Source organism: Miniopterus schreibersii (genome assembly GCF_964146895.1).
Source record: "Miniopterus schreibersii genome assembly, chromosome: 2".
Lineage (NCBI taxonomy): Eukaryota > Metazoa > Chordata > Mammalia > Chiroptera > Miniopteridae > Miniopterus > Miniopterus schreibersii.
Window position 1 is genome coordinate 75,729,329 of NC_138102.1, and position 17,036 is coordinate 75,746,364.

The 17,036-nt window shown below is 34.2% G+C and overlaps 1 protein-coding gene across 3 annotated transcripts in view; it reads left to right on the forward strand.

Annotated features, from left to right (window-relative positions):
- SETDB2 (SET domain bifurcated histone lysine methyltransferase 2) overlaps window positions 1-17,036 on the forward strand; it is a 95,026-nt gene that overhangs the window by 9,057 nt on the left and 68,933 nt on the right. For all 3 annotated transcript variants that reach the window (XM_081130186.1, XM_081130184.1, XM_081130185.1), the window contains exons 3-5: window positions 5,083-5,208; window positions 6,176-6,241; window positions 9,143-9,239. In XM_081130186.1, the coding sequence (XP_080986312.1) occupies window positions 5,083-5,208; window positions 6,176-6,241; window positions 9,143-9,239 (289 nt within the window). The remainder of the gene's footprint in view (window positions 1-5,082; window positions 5,209-6,175; window positions 6,242-9,142; window positions 9,240-17,036) is intronic.

Below are 17,036 nucleotides of genomic sequence, written 5' to 3' on the forward strand. Positions count from 1 at the left end.
TGCGTTCATTCCTTCCAGGGATCCCTGACCTCTTAAATGATATTTTAAAATTTACATACACTAAGGTTTACTCATTGTGCTTTAAAGTTCTTTGGGCTTTGACAAATGCATAAGGTCATGTATCTACCATTACAGTATAATAGAGAATAGTTTTAATGCTGTTTAATGTACTTAATAATATATGGATTGTTATAGAGGTCATATAGTACTGATTTCACTGGACCATTATCTAGACCAGTGGTTCTTAAACTTACTTTGCTCTCAGGACTACTTTATATTCTTAAAAGTATTTAAAATCCCAAATAGCTTTTGATTTGTGGGTAACACATGTTCAAATTTACTGTATTAGAAATTGAAACTGAGCAGTTTCAAAATGTTAATTGAGCCCTACCCAGGTGGCTCAGTTGGTTGGAATGTCAACCCCTACACCAAAAAGGTTATGGGTTTGATTCCTAGGCAGGGCACATACCTAAGTTTTGGGTTCTACCCCGGTCAGGGCATGTACGGGTGACAACCAATCTGTTTCTCTCTCACATCGATGTTTTTTCACTATTAAGGAAGTAAAATATATGTACACTGTTGTCAAGGGTGAACACATTTTAAAAAACATATCTTTGGGTGAGGATTAAAAAAAAGTTAATTGGCTAATTTTTAAAAATATAATTAATCCAACTTGTTAACATGAATTACATTTTTGTAAGAAATAATTATTTTTGAAAACAAAAATTAGTGAGGAAACATTGTTTTACTCTTTTATAAATTTTTAATAGTGGCTTACTAGAAGAGAGAGTCTCATATCTACTTCTGCATTCAATCTGTCATGATAATGTTGTTTAAATGTGTATTTCTTTGATTAATGCTGACAGTAAACATCACTTCATATATTTATTAACCATTTATATTTCTCCTCTGAATTATCCTAGTTTTTTTTCTTTTAGAGAGGAAAGGAGAGGGAGGGAGAGAAACGTGTAAGAGAGAAACATCAGTCAGCTGCCTCTTGCATGCACCCTGACTGGGGATCGAGCCCACAACCTGGGTATGTGCCCTGACCGGGAGTCAAACCTGTGACCCCCTGGTGCACAGGACGATGCTCCAGCCAATCAAGCCACAGTGGTCAGGGCTGTATTTTCGTTTTATACCAGTTTTTCAATTGCAAAATTATATGAGCTCTTTGTATTTTAAGAATATTAACTGTTTGTCTTTTCTATTTTTGGCAAACATTTTCCCTAGTTTCTAGAATATTTTAATTGTGTTTCTGGTGGGGTTTTTTATGTGCAAAAATTCTGGAACTCTTATGTGGACAATTTTTTTTCATTGCTTTTAAGCTTTGAAAAGCTCCTGTGTTTAGGAAAATGTCTGACATATAATGAATGCTTAGTAAATATATAATAAATAAATGGGTGAATGAACTAATGAAATATTTGACCCATACTGACAAACAATAGCCTCATTCTTTTCCTACAGATGTAGGTCAGTCCTCCAATCATTTCTACGTAATCTGGAACTAGAAGAAATAATTAGGATTAGTATTGATTTTCTGATGGTTGCATACTCACCATCTGGGGAATTACCACAGGAGCCTCTAACAAAGCCCATGATCCTGCATCTTGTATACTTTCATCCCTGATGGTCACTAGATATTTTTTATCCCACAAGATCAATGCTTTCTGGTAGATGCTGTATTTGTTTTTAATGGTGACTTCAGTCATTATTTAATATTTAAAATCTACTTCTCAATTTCTACCTGGCCTATTCTGTCCTCTTTCTTCTATTATAATCTTGAGCACACAGAAGGATAATAAAAATCAGAGGCATGAGGAATAAAAATGAGGGGGGAAAATGTGCCCTGCTTCTCAATATTTTATTATGAAATCACAGTGATACAATTTGTATTTGGGAGGAAAGGACATAAGTCAGCATATACATTGGGCAAATAAACTTGTTTTCATTGAATGTCTGTAGAGATAGTGGTGGTCATTCACTAGATCTGCTGCTCTCCCACAGTACCACATATCTTTATAATGAACCACTTCCCATTCTACAAATGTGCCCTTCCCTCCCATTTTCCTCTTTTTTGGCAAATACAATTCCATAAGCCCAAAATGTCCTGGTCAGCTATGTGCTTTGGCTGACAAATATTCTTTCATTTGAATTGTTTTCCTCCTATAGGTAAGGTGTCAGTATTCTATGGCTGCATTTAAGTTTCCTTTGGTTTTCAGAAGTTGGATTATTATGTGTGTTGTCATGGATTTCTTTGGGTTCATCTTGTATGGAGTTTTCTGAGGTCCTTGAATCTGTATGCTTATGTATTTTGCCAAATTTGGGGAATTTTCAGTCATTAAAAATTTACATATGAATTTTCCTTTGTCTGAATAATCTAGCCTGAAGATATACTGGCAAAATAAAAAATTATATGGACAAGGCTACTTATTGCCCTGGCTCAATATAAACAACAATACTACTCATTCATTCTGCAAGCAGATAGTTCTCAGCATTTTCTGATTGGCTTTATTTTCTTAAATTATATTGCCAGTGTCCTCTTTATTAATCTATTCCAAGACTAAGCATTTACCGTGTTCACTTTTTAAATAATTCATTGTAAGTGCTTCCTGTCATAATAATTTGGTATCGTGTATTGACATTTCTAACAGTTTTAAATGATAGTCACTGAAAAACAAAAATTCATTTAACTCCTGATTGCTGTCTTTCAGCATTGCTGCTTATTTTCTCAAGCCAGGAGTTATATGTGGTCCAGAAGATTATTATGCTACAAAAGGCTATTTGTAAATACCTTTCAAAATTCTTCCTGTCTAGATGTCCACCTCAAATAAAGATAAATCCCTAGTACTAAGTATTGAGTCATATTCACAAAAAGAAACATGGTAACAGTAATCAGTGCTTTTACAACTGCTTTTACAAATAGTTTTGCCTAAAAGCAGTGATTTTTGTTGGTTATCTGTCAGTAAAAAACTTAATGATTTAAGGATTCTGAGAAAGCCCTGCTTCAGAAAATATTTTCTCCACTTAGCTGAATGATCCCCCATACTCCACACTTAAAGATTAATTCCTTTTGTCTAAGATTGTATTCCCTATTAAATTATATATGGTAAGTTTTTGCTCTCTTGTGCTTATCTGTACATCAACTCTGAGATAGATGCTATTCTCATTTTACAGATAGAGTCACACAGCTAATTAAGTCGAAATGCTGAGATTCAAACCCACATACATATGAATTCCAAAGCGTAGACTGTTAATCACTCCTATTCTTCCATTGATTTCTGAGATTCTACTTCCACCTGTTTGCTCTTCAGTTTCCATGATTCTTTTGTCTTGTACTCATCCCTCATATGTTGATGTTCTATAGAAGACACTCTTCTCATTCTCTACACACTCTCCTTAATCATACCTACTTTGTGGCTTCAGCAGGCACTTGTGTGTTATGGACTCCAAAGTTTGTATACCTGGATCAGATCTTACTCTGGAGCCTGTGTATCCGTTTACTCTCCCTACTTGAATTTCTCCTATGTGCCTCTACTTTTATTCCCTATCAGTGAATACCATTTAGTATATGTTGCCTGAGTCAGAAACTTAGAAATCATTCTTAACTCTCCTTTCTTTTCTCTGCCACATGAGTGATATAAGAAACATATCTAATCATATCACAAGATGTTTAAACCTCTTGAGTGGTTCCCTGTAGCCTTCTGTATAAAAGTGAAGTTGCTTAGCATTGTACACAAGGCCCTCCATATCATGGTTCCTTCCTTCCTCTACAGCATTATTTCTCATCCCTTTTCTCCTAACATTGTTTTAAATGTTGAAACATTGTCTGAGTTGTGCCAGTGGGAATTAAGGGTAGGTGATTTTGTGTAGTACACGTTGGCCCAGAATATTAACAGGGAAACAACACCCCTCCTGAGGCTGCTGTGGTGGCAGCAGCCCTAATTAGCCATAGATCTTTTTTTGGGTAAAGTGACTGCCAGTAAGAGTTAGGACTCTGAAGCCTAAGCTTCTTATGAAGATTCTCACTCCTTTGCCAATCTTAAGGTTCTAGGTTTAATTTTTATTAAGAAAAATGTGGGTTTTTTTGTAAATTTACTGGGCTCTCATTAATCCTAATGGCTTCTCAAGTGACCTTTCTAAAGTACAATTATTATGTTCCTCCTTTGCCTAAGTCCTTATTATTTAATTTTAACACTGTATAAATAAATTGTGTTTAATATTTTAAATATTTTTGTTACTTTTAAGCCTGGTTTAAGTGAGATTTGGCTTTTTCCCCAATTTATTTTAATTGCCTTTCTCATATTTTTGTTTTTAACTTTGAAAGGATTATTTCTCTAGGAAGTTTTTAAGGTGTTAGCTTGCTGGGCATATGAAATTTTGGATCATCTATATAGCTTTATCAATAAAAACTTTTAAACATTTCGTTTGATGTAATTATGGAAAATTAATAGAAAGCATTTTAAAAAGCATTGTGACATTTAGTTAGTTCAGCAATTGTTGAGATGTTTCATTCTGAAACCACCCATTCCATACTCAGTGGAAGTTATATTCCTAAAAGTTTTTAAATGAATGTGTGTCTGTGAATGTCCACCACCACCCTAGAATGAAGTCACTCCTTTTGTTTTCTAGTCAAGAAATAGTGTCACTAAAATTTTCAACATATTTTTTAAATTAGCAAGAAATAAGTGACATACTTAAATCATATTCCTTGTTTCTACATTTTTGTTAAGAAACAATGACCAAAATCATCTTCCTCAAAGAAAGTGAAAGATCAATTAAAACTCGATTTTATTTAGAAACCAAACAGACTGTCTGTAACATGTTCCATGGGGAAATTACAGTCTGTTTTTTTTTTAATTAAAAAAAAATTATTGATTTGAGAGAGAGAAGGAGAGAGCAAAACATTGATTTATTGTTCCACCTACTTATGCATTCATTGATTGATACTTGCGTGTGCCCTGAGTGGAGATTGAACCTGCAACCTTTGCATATCAGGATGACGCTCTAACCAACTGAGCTACCTAGTCAGGGTTACAGTCTATTTCTATTGAGGTCTTAGGCTACTCGCTGATTTATATTTAGGTGATGCAAAAACTTTCTGGATGGAGCTGGAAGATGATGGAAAAGTAGACATCATATTTGAGCAAGTGCAAAATGTGCTGCAGTCACTGAAGCAGAAGATCAAAGATGGGTCTGCCACAAATAAAGGTATGAAGCAATAAAAACTTCCAGTACATTTAATGCTTAATGTTACCCACTGGCATACAGTATAATTCTATTTCCAGTAGTTTGTTTTTAAAGTCAAATTATTTCTTTGTTTTCTAAGAACCTAACATCAGTTCTATTTGCTTTTTAGTGTGTGTGTATGTTCTGCTTCTATAAAAACTTGCTTTTACCATACCATTGCTATTTTGTAAAAGTGAGGAAGATGCTTACTTTGAATAATAGCTACTGAATTTATCTCTATCTCAGACTGCCTTTTATACCACCACCACCTCACCATTTTATTTTTTAATTTTTACCTTTTTTGTGGGGGTGGATATTGCAAAAGTAATGTCTGCTTATTGTACAACATTTGGTACATATAGAAACAACAATAACTACCCATTACTCCATCATATAATGACAACTAGTGTTTTTTAAAAATATAAAAGTACATATAACTGTATTTTGCCTGCTTTAAGCAGAACTTGGGTTACTAGTCTTCTGAAAGCAAAACATGCATTCGACATAGGCAGCCAATTCAGTCATCCAAGGTTTTTGTTTTCTATTTCTTTTTCTTCAACCCTGGTTGGTTGTACAACATAAGACTTTTATGTGGAAACCTCCTCATTCCATCAGTACATACGATTTTCCAGCAAATTTTCAACCTATGTGCTTGTCCAAAAAATTGGTAGTGTTTTTTCATTTTAATACTTCTTCCCATTCCTTCATGAGTCCGATATACCTAGGTTTGAATCCAATACCACTTCTAGCTGAATGACCTATAATAAATAGCTGAAGCTCTCAGCTTCAGTTTCTTTATCTCAATGCAGATACTCATAAGAACCTCTCAGAGGAGTTGTGAAGATTAAATGAGATAAAGTATATAAATTGTTTACCACTGTAGCTGGGATCTTGAATAAAGGTGGTGCTGCTGCTGATTGCTTTCATTCTTTTTTCCTTTCCTTAACAGAATACATCCAAGCAATGATTCTGGTGAATGAAGCAACTATAAGTAACAATTTAACGTTGATAAAGGGTATGTGCATTTCTAATCCCAATCTAGAGTATTCTTTGGTATTTTCTGTTGTTTTTTTTTTTAATTAATCCTCACCTGAGGGTTTTTCCTGTTGTTGGTTTTTGTTTTTTTTTTGGAGAGAGTGGAAGGGAGGGAGGAGGAGGAAGGAGAGAAACATTGATTGGCTGCCTCCCCCCCCAGGGCTAGGGCTCAAACCTGTGACCCTTTGGTCTGTAGGCCGATGCTGTAACCACTGAGCAAAACTGGCCAGTGCTCTCTGGTATTTTCTTGATCTGAAGCAGGCCCTCCTAATTATGTCAGGCTAACTAAACTATATAAATCAGTTTCTCTATTAAATGACAATTCCCACCCATCCAGAGATAGGAAATGCACACCCTACAAAACCTCCTAGGGAAGAAATGAACAAATGTATCTCCTCTTCAAAAATGCTTTCTGTATAAGAAGAGCAAATAGAATTTTAAGACTCCAAACCATTATAAACCATCTTTGTGTGAAGAACAATACTAGGAAGGAATATTCTGGTAAAGATAATCGGGTAAGAAAGTTTTTCATTTCTATATTGTTATTAGATTGTCAGTCTTCGAAACTCTATAAGCAAATTTATTTTAGAAGGAATTAATCGAGGATAATATACCAGGAATAGAAAAAGAAATATTGAAAGTTACTTTATTGGAATCACTATCCTATAAATCTTAGTCTGTCACTTATTTGCTAAAGTGTTGAGGAAGTACATTTACTATATTTTAATTACTACTAAATAATAATTTTAACTGCTATAATTTGGAGCCCTAAGGTTTTAAATCTGAAAATATAACATAACATTATCAGTATATATTTAAAAAGTCTGTTGTTGTTCAAAAGTATTCTTAATTTCAGTAGCTAATATATTTTTAGAATAGTAGATTCTGTAAGAAAAGAGCCTTTCACAGTATCCTTCAGTTGCACTTGGAATCAGCATACCCTTAAGGGATTACATTAGTTTTGAAGAAAAGCTTTTTTTTTTTTTTAACATTAAATACTTTTTTTATTTCTATTATATATTTTACTAGCATTGTATTTGAACCAAATATTCATCTTTTACAGTCACATAACTATCTGTACATTACTAGATGTGGAATTGTACCACTTTCCTTCAATTTTAAATGCAAGAGGTAGTTAGAGGAACTAAATCTAAACAGTTTCCTTTTTTATTTCTGAGACAGTCTATTTCCCACTAAAAGAAAGTGAGTGGGACCCCAGCTGGGTGACCCAGTTGGTTGGAGCATCGTCCCATACACCAAAAAGTTACAGGTTCGATTCCTGGTCAGGGCACATACCTAGATTGTGGGTTCGATCTCTGGTCAGGTGTGTGTGGGAGGCAACTAAAAACAGTAAATTGGGTTTTCGTTTTGGTGGTTTTAAAGTAACAATTTTGTTAGTAGAGATGCTGAAGATTATAATTTCATATTTTTAGTAGTTCATCTGAAATGTAATGAACTTATTAAAATAAAAATATGTGTTTGCCAGTGGTAGAACAGTGTTTATAAGTGAGTAATTGGAGAGTTATGTAATTGACAGTTTTGGCAGATACAAGGATTAACAACTTTCTAGTAATAAAATTTCATGTTAGTATTTTAAAAAAATACTGAGACGGGAGAAACAAAAGGATTTGGTGTTGAGGTCAAAACAAGCCGTCACAGATCTAGCCTTTACTCCACAAATCACTAATTACCTTCATTTTCCTTGCTTGCATGTAACAAACTGTAAATATTTGCTGTGTCCCCATACAAAGGATTGGATACTGTTTTCTTGAGATAAATTATTATTTCCCCTTTCCCCCCTTAATTAATGATTAATTTTAAATCTCCATGTTTTTCAGTAAATCTTATTTCTAACTATGCTTATATACATTTGTTTATTCATATTTGTTAATATGGATTTACATGACTCATGCAAAGAAATTAGCTGGGAAAATCAGAAATTCTTAATTTGTGTAATTTATTTATTTTTAATCAGTTATTATAGCTCACTTCAACTATCAGATTTTAAAACTTCTTTCTTTACCTAGATAATTAAAGAGGGATCTTTGTTTTTCAATGAGCCAAGGAGTAGCATTGGATTATAACCTAACCTTTTATTTACTTAAACTTTTTTTTCTTTTTAATTAGACTGCTCTGCACTAAAGGTCCAAGGCAAGCTAATAGTCCAAGGCAGGATGAGAAATCATTATTTCCTTAAGGTTTATCATTGTGTAGGAAAAAGCACATTAAAAAAAAAAAGTCTTTAAACCAAATATATAGAATATTCCACATACCATTTTTCACAATAAGAATGGTAAAACTAATTTTTTTCATTAGATAGCTTATGTCTATATTGTAGTCATGTTAGAGAGTAAGAATAGATGAGTAGAAAGAGACAAAAGAAATTACATGCAGAAAGACATAGAAGAAACGAAGCAAAATATGAAAAGGCGAAAGACAAAAAGAGGTATCCAAATATTCTACCTCGTTCCTCCCATAAAATAATAGTAAAACAATGAGAAAAAAGGTACATAAACTTTCTATTTTGTGACCTTTTATAGAACCTTTAAGAATTTATTTTTTTTTTCTATACAATACAAGCGGAAGTGGGACTATTTGATGTTCACCTTAAAGGTTGATTAAAATTCAGATAAAGTTCAGGCCAGATTAGAGTTTCTGCATTAGTAATCTCTTTTATCCTAAGTTTTATTTCATCCTATCTTATTTTCTTAGTGTTTTTGAAAATATGGACATATAACTTTTTGGCTCAATCTTGATACCTTATTATGGTTACAGATTTAAGGGCTCCGTATATCTCTAGTTAATAAAGATATTAGATATTACAGTGAATGATTTTTAAATTGGTGTATTTGTTACTCATGTTTGTATTTTTTTCATGTAGATCATAAGTCTGTGACTGAGAATGAACAGAAAAACAAATCAAGTTCATTGCCGTCTACATCATATGAAGACTCCTTTCCAGAAGACTGTACAGATCTGTATGTGTATCAGTTAAATTTATTTTTATTGTTAATGCTTTTGCTCCCAGAAAGAGATTTACTCTTGCTAATCATTTGACAGAGGAGTAGATAGTCTATATCACAATAGATTCTTTCCCACTAAAAGCATTAAAAGTTGTAAATTTTAGTATTTTATGTAGGATAAAGGTTCATGAGTTCCTTAATAGGTTATTTATTTGTTAATATCCTTAGGTAATCAAGTCTTTTAAAAAACTTAGCTTAAGATGTCTTTATATGTTATTATATTGAAACCTACCAAATTGGTGGGTTTTTTTTAAGTAAAATTTTTTTTTCCTGGATTATTTCTTTTAAAGTGGAGTATTGAAAAGGGTCAAAAGTATTTCTTTCAGTATCAGTTCAGTTTTTAAAATGCATAACAGCTCTAAATTAGTGTCAGAAATTTTATGAGAATAGGCTAAACTTTTCTGACCTTTTCTTCTTTAACCACTAATTTCAGTAAAGATTCTTCAGCAGAATTCCTCAGTAGAATTGTATAGGAGGACATATGACACTCTGACATTTAGTCTCTATTTTTAGTAGGTAACGCCTGTACTAAAACTTTCAAGTACTAGTTAAAGGGAAGTTTCTGAAAATGTTTTGTGCTAGGGTGGGGAACAGAATTACAAAAAGCCAAAAAGTATCTTTAAAAAATAAGCCATTAAGTTGATTGTACTTTCATATTAAAGTAACAAAAAAAGTTGTCAATATAGAATTCTTCTTTTTCTTTTCAGTGTTTATGAGAGTTGTAGATTGACACTATTACATATGATTTGTATTTACAAATATTAGAGAGGTCATTGCAGTTTGAGTCTAAAAAGCTCATCAAAAACTCTCAGAGAAAGCTTAAGTTCACAGTTTTCAAATACTTTAACTGGCCATTTCAATAGCTGAATTCTGACTTTCTGATATATAGCATAAATTTTTTTATTACCTTTTAAAAAAATTAAATCACTCTAAATCACTAAAATAGATTCTTTTTATGTAAATTACCTCCAAGCAAACTGTTCCCCATCTTATATTTAGATATATTTTAAGCTTAAATGCAAGAGTTGATTTAGGGATCAGTGTTAAGCTAACCATTCTGTACTTTCTGGAATGTTCCCTTTTAAAAAAAAAATCAGGGCAGTACTTTTTCCAATTTTTTCATTTATATTTAAAATTGTGTCGGGACCTTGAGATTTAATTTATTGGGGCCTCAAATCTTAAATATGTTTAAATAAAGTAGCATTCTACCCCTTTTTAACTGTCACAGACTTCAGTTTCTTCTTTTCATTTTTGTCTGTAGCAGCAATAGTTATTAGGTAGAAAAGACAAAGGCATATTGTTTCTGAGCTTCTCTGTCTCTCTATTATCAGTTAACTTTATACAGTCTTTCCCCAACAGATTGTCTTCTTGTTTCAAACAAAGTTTGACTGAGATCATTGCATATGAAGGGACATGTCTAATTCAGCTCAGGATTTTCTTCCTTAACCATTACGAATTCTAAGACCACATTTCATTCTTGACCAGAATTATGCTTAAATAATTCTTTTGTATTTCCTCTGCAGATTATGAGTTTGTTATTTGTTTTGCTTTTTTTCGTAGTTAAACCTCTAGTAGGTTAGTAGTCACATAGGCAAACTGGCAAACTAAATGGTGACTAGCTTAAGCCACATGTTCTCAACCCCAGCTCAATTGTTCAATGTCATGTAATTTGTCAATGGCAAACCAGAGTGAAAATCTTAGATCTGATAGGAAACTGGCTTTCTTTTATTCTTGATTTTAATTTAATTTCCACTCCATATAAGTTAGCTATGACATAGGTACATAAAAACCAATTTAGCCCTGGCCAGTGTGGCTCAGGTGTTTGAGCATTGTCCCACGCACTGAAGGGTTTCGGGTTCGATCCCCAGTAGAGGGTGTGTAGGAGGCAGCCCATCGATATTTTGCTGTAACATCGATGTTTCTCTCTCTCTCACTCTCCCTCTCCCTTCCTTTCTCTCTAAAAAACTACTTTGGTGATGTTTGGAAACCTGGCTTAGATTTTTTTTCTTAGTTAAGTACTTTGGTTTGTTAAGAACACACAGCCAGCTTAAATAGTGGAATTCATTAGAGATATACCAGGTATGTAGCTTTGGCTAACATACATGGTGAAAGTGGGCCTTTGCCCCATTGCCAAAAGACCTAGGGTTGAATTTAAGCCAATTGGCTTTTCATCTCACATGCACATAAACACCCAAAAGAGCTTATTTTTGAAAAGACAACACACACTCCTAACATACATGTGCATACACACACATATAAATAAAATAGGTGTTCAAGAACAGAAACTGTAACACAGCAGGCCATATGGGGACTAGATTTGAAACTGGAAAGTCAATACCTGAGGTTCCACGTTGTTGAGATCTTCTCTCTGTATGGTATCAGCTGGTTCTTCTGTTCCCACAGACTTAACAAAATCTGCCCCGGCTAAACACAACATGATCTTCTACTGTGAGTGTTACCTCATGATATTTTTTTATATCTTGGAATAAATTTTTGAGAGAGACTATTAATAGCCCAGTATGAATACATGACCCAACAGATTTGCCTATACTGAAATTAAAATGGCCATCTTTCCCAAAGAAGATGACAAAATAAGGGACTGAACAGAAAACAAATGTGTCCACTGCAATCTTTAAGATGAATAGAGTTCATTTCTTTTTTAAAAAATATTTTTTATTGACTTTAGAGAAAGAGGGAGGGAGAGGGAGAGAGAGAGAAACATCAATGGGTTGCCTCCCACATCAATGCAGAAGGCAGCTGATCGATGCTTCACTCTCACATTGATGTTTCTCTCCTTCTCCCTTCCTCTTTCTCTAAAAATTAATAAAAAAATATATTTTTAAATTCCAGATGATTTGGACTCCCAAACTATAGAAAAATTAATTTAGAACTCTTAAAAACACACACACACACACACACACACACAAATAATAAAGATTAGATCTCTTTCCATTTACATTAGGTATCATGGCTTCATTCATAACATTATCTACACTTTATTATAAATACTTGCCTAGAATATAAGCGCCTTGAGATCATAGTCAGCACTCAAGAAATCTTTGATGGAAGAATGAATGAATGAATGAGTGCATGAATGAATGAACCCTCATAGGAAAATGGACAAAGCATATGAACAGACAGTTCACCAAAGGAAAAATATAAGACCAACAAACATCAACTTAATTTCAAACTCCCTCTTTAGAGAAAAACAAATTAAGGAGGTAATAAAATACTATTTTTCATCTATCAAATTGATTAAAATATTTTAAAATAATATTTAGTTAGACTAACATTCATATATGCTTATGAGAGTGTAATTGGCGCAGCCTTTTTGCAGAGCAGTTTGGCAATCTGTATTGATTAAAATGTATGTACCTCCTAGCACCATGATTGTGATCTCTAAATGTCGTTAAGTGGAATCCTAGTTCCGTAGAGCAGTGATTTTCAACCAGTATGCTGCAAGAATTTTTAAAACATACAATACCTGACTAGTCAGGGGCACTGACCTCTTTCCAGATTGTCAAATAAAAAAATGACAACAGCCAACACAATAGCTGTCTGGTGTGAATGAATCATAATTATACCTACTTTTTTTGTCAGATTGGCAAAAAATATATTCCTTGGTGTGCCACAGAATTTTAGTAATTAGTTTATATGTGCCACGAGATGAAAAAGGTTGAAAATCGCTGCTGTAGAAAAATGGCAGATTCCAAACCTGGGACATCTTGTGACAGCAGAAATGCTATCCAAGACTACCAGTTGTGTTTGAAAGATGCAGAACCAAACTTGAAGGAGCTCCCACTGCCCAATAATGGCACAATTTGAACATCAAAAGGAATAATCGTTGTAATTGATTTAAACACTTCAAATATATAAAAACATTAGTTCATAATATTTTCAAAATCAATCACTTTGGTAGCTGCTAGGATACAACTCATCATCGTTCTGAATACTAGAAAATAAAGAAAAAGAATCAAGCATTTAGCCTGGCCCGGTGTGGCTCAGCAGTTGAGCATTGACCTAGGATCCAGGAGATCTTGGCTCGATTCTGTCAGGGCACATGCCCCGGTTGCAGTCTTGATCCCCAGCAGGGGGCGTGCAAGAGGCAGCCAATCAATGACTCTCATCATTAATGTTTCTATCTCTCTCTCTCCCTCTCCCTTCCTCTCTCTGAAATCAATAAAGATATATTTAAGAGAAGAATCAAGCATTTATCTTGTCTTGCCTATATTAACTGTATTTCACAATAATCTTAGTTGATAAGGAAAATTTCATTATAAAAAAATTCCATCCCGAAAAATCTAGGGATGATAGAATAAGAAGATTGTTACTTTTTCAACCCCCCATCCCCCAAGAAACAGTGGACTTAGGGCAGTGCTCTCAAACTAACTTTGGTGAGAACAGGTGTTTGAATTTTTAAACTTTCAATTTATTGAGGAGCAATACTCTTGTAAAAGACAATAAAATGTTGTGGCAATGTCAGATTGCTGTAAAAGTTTTTAAACTTTTGCAGCTTTCAATTATTGTACTTTTCATGAATAGATAGCAATCCAATGGAGATGGACACCACCACACCTTGAGTAGCACTGGCCTAGATAGTGTTCGTGAGTAAATGACAAACCTGTTAAGTGAAAGATTTGTGAGGAGCTTTCAAATAATGGATGGATTTGGCTGAAAACACCCTAACCTGCTTACAAATCTTAACATCACTGAAAGTGAACAGACATTGTGTGTCACCTTATTTGACTCAATAGGAAATTTATAGCACTACCTATCAATTATTACACCCCCCAGCACCAAAATTGAACCTGAATCTAATCAAGCTTCTTGAACTGACTACTGATTTACCAGAAATAGAATGGATAGAGGAATGAGTTAAATGGCAACGCCGCAAAAAAGGCATGAGCCAAATTCCAGAATGCAGGAAATGCCACAGGACAAATGACACAATTTATTTAACTTTGACAAACAAATGTCATAAAATGAAGAGGCACTGTTTTAAGGTTAAAGAGATATAAAAGACATCTGAATCAAATAGAATGTGTGGGACTTGTTTGAATTCTGATTAAAACAAATTTTATGACAATCAGGGAAATGTGAAAATGGGTCATTGAGATTATATATTTTTAAAAAGCCTTGTTAGAAATGAATGCTGAATTATTTCAGGTAAAAAAAGATGTAATGTCTAGGATTTGCTTTAAAACTCCAATGTGTTTCAGGATGGGGCAAGAGGTGGGGTGAATAGGTGGAATAAAATAGGCAGAATGTTGATTAGTATCGAAGTTAGTACCATGTCGAAGATAAAAGACATTATTAGTTAAAGCAGTGAAAACAGATTTTATTTAGTACCTACTGACAATAAAGGAAAGAGGTGAGCTCCATTCTGATTTATGCTGCTGAGGTGACTGGCGTGTTAAGGGGAATGGAGGAGGGAGGAAGAGGAGGGGCTCAAGTGAAAAATTATAAAGGGTTGGTGAGTGTGAGTACCCTTGAGGCCAGCTGTGTGTGCTAACTGGCAGCTATCTCCCACAGAGACTGGAAGACAGAGCCATATCATTTTTGATGATTGCCTTTCAAAGGAATGGCTTTCAGGTCCTTGAGAAACACATTCCTGAGTTGTGGGAGATACATACACCTCTCAGAAGGAAGGAAGAATGTTCACAGTTATAAACTCTCTTTAGTAAATGCTCTAAGAAAGGAAGGTCGGAGTGTATCTTCAGTTGTTGGCTAGAGGAAACAGTAAATTCTCCTGGCAGCCTTGAGCTTCCTCAGTCAGGCATTTTACTGGGGGGCTGGGGTCATGCTAGAGACATGGCCTTATGCTACTAGAAGCCTTGCTAGATTTTGGTTTTCTTAGTGCAGGGGTTCAGACAGAGTCGTTATGTGCCAAAGGTTAGTTCTGCAGTTCTCACAAGTATATGAGGTCCCGATATATCAGTCTTTTTTTTTTATGAGAAAAATTTACTCTTATGTGTATTTTGAAAGTTTTATTAATAGAAAGTTATTTTTAAATGTATATTCCTGTTGACCTAGTAATTCCTCTTAAAGGAATATATACTAAGGTAATAAGCAGGAATTTGGTCAAGGTTTTTATGTATGAGGATATTCATCAAAGTAATAATAGAGAAAAATTGGAAACATGTTTCTAACATTAAAAGATTTATAAATAAATGTAGGTCCTTTAGCCTGTTAGATTGTCAGAAATTCAAAAGCATCAAGAGCCATTGATGGATGAGGCTCTGGAAGCAGGCACTCTCATAAATTGCTGGGGGGCTGACTCCATGGAGAGCAATTTGGCAGTCTTAACAAAATTACTAATCCATTTACTCTGTGACCTAGTACTTCCACTTCTGGGAGTATATTCTACAGTGATATATTTACATGTATGAAATTGTTTTGTACAAGGTTTTTCATAACGTCATGATTTATGATAGCAAAAGATGGAAACTAGGAGAGGACTAATTGAATAAATTGTGGGATTTATGCAGAGGGTTACTATACAACCAGAAAAAGGATGAGGGACCTCATATCTATACATTGAATATGGTAGCCACTAGCTACACATGGCTATTTAAATTTGTGATATAATTAAAATTAAATAAAATTTAAAATTCAGTTCTTCAGTTGCACTAGCCACATTTAAAAGTGCTCAGTAGCCACAGGTGGCTAGCAGCTTACTCCGGTGGACAGCACAGATAGAAGACATTTCTATTAGTGCAGGAAGTTCTGTTGGACAGTGCTGCTTTATCTAGTATAAAAATATCTCTAAGATACCTCTATTACTTTTATAATGAAGACACCTAAAGATAGAAAATATTACATAAAACAAAACTGAGGTTCTTTTTGAAAGATTGAAATCTAAGTTTCAAGTATATATGGAATCTTTTCATGTATATATATATTTTTTTTCTTAAAATCAGTAGCTGCCCTATTTTCTCCTATAAATTTACCGTTTTCAGGTTTATCACTATGATGCCAGATACACATATTTTGGAAAAAATTCCATTGGTAACAGTTGTTTAAGGCAAACAGTATAAAGGATTCTCGATGAATGAATTATTTTTTGGCTAGCATTTACTGTTTTTTGTAGGCAGAAAGCTTGAATCAAGCATGCCTGAAAATGTCACCTTCCTCACCTATTTATTAAGTGCATCCTCTAAATAACTCTTAAGTTTGCTGAGTGCTATAGCAAAATGTTACAGCTATAATCCCAGCTCTCTGGAATATTCTGAAATTAGGTTTGATACAATAGATACTTGGTCTTTGTCTCAATACCTGGCACATAGCTTCTAAGACCTTTGGAACCTCCTGAGTGAGAAGAGTATCTTTGGCATGCTAATGGAATGACTTTTGGTGAGGGGCTCCTAGTTAGATTCAATACGGGGCCTGCTCACCAGAAAGACTAAACCCTGATTAGAAACTTAAAACTTTCAACCCTACATTCCAACCTCCAGGGAGGAGAGAACAGCTAGAGATTTAGATAATCACTAGTGGTCAGTTATTTAATCAGTCATGTTTATGTAATGAAACCTCCATAAAAACCTCTAAACAGGGTTCTGGAAGCTTCCTGGTTGGTGAACACTTAGATGTGCTGGGAGGGAGGCACACATGGAGAGAGCGTGCCATGCCCTTTCCCACTTATCTTGCCCTATGGATCACTTCCATTTGGCTGTTCCTGAGTTCTATCTTTTATTATAAACTGGTAATAGTAATTAAAGTGCTTTCCTGAGCTCTGTCTTTTTACAAACTATC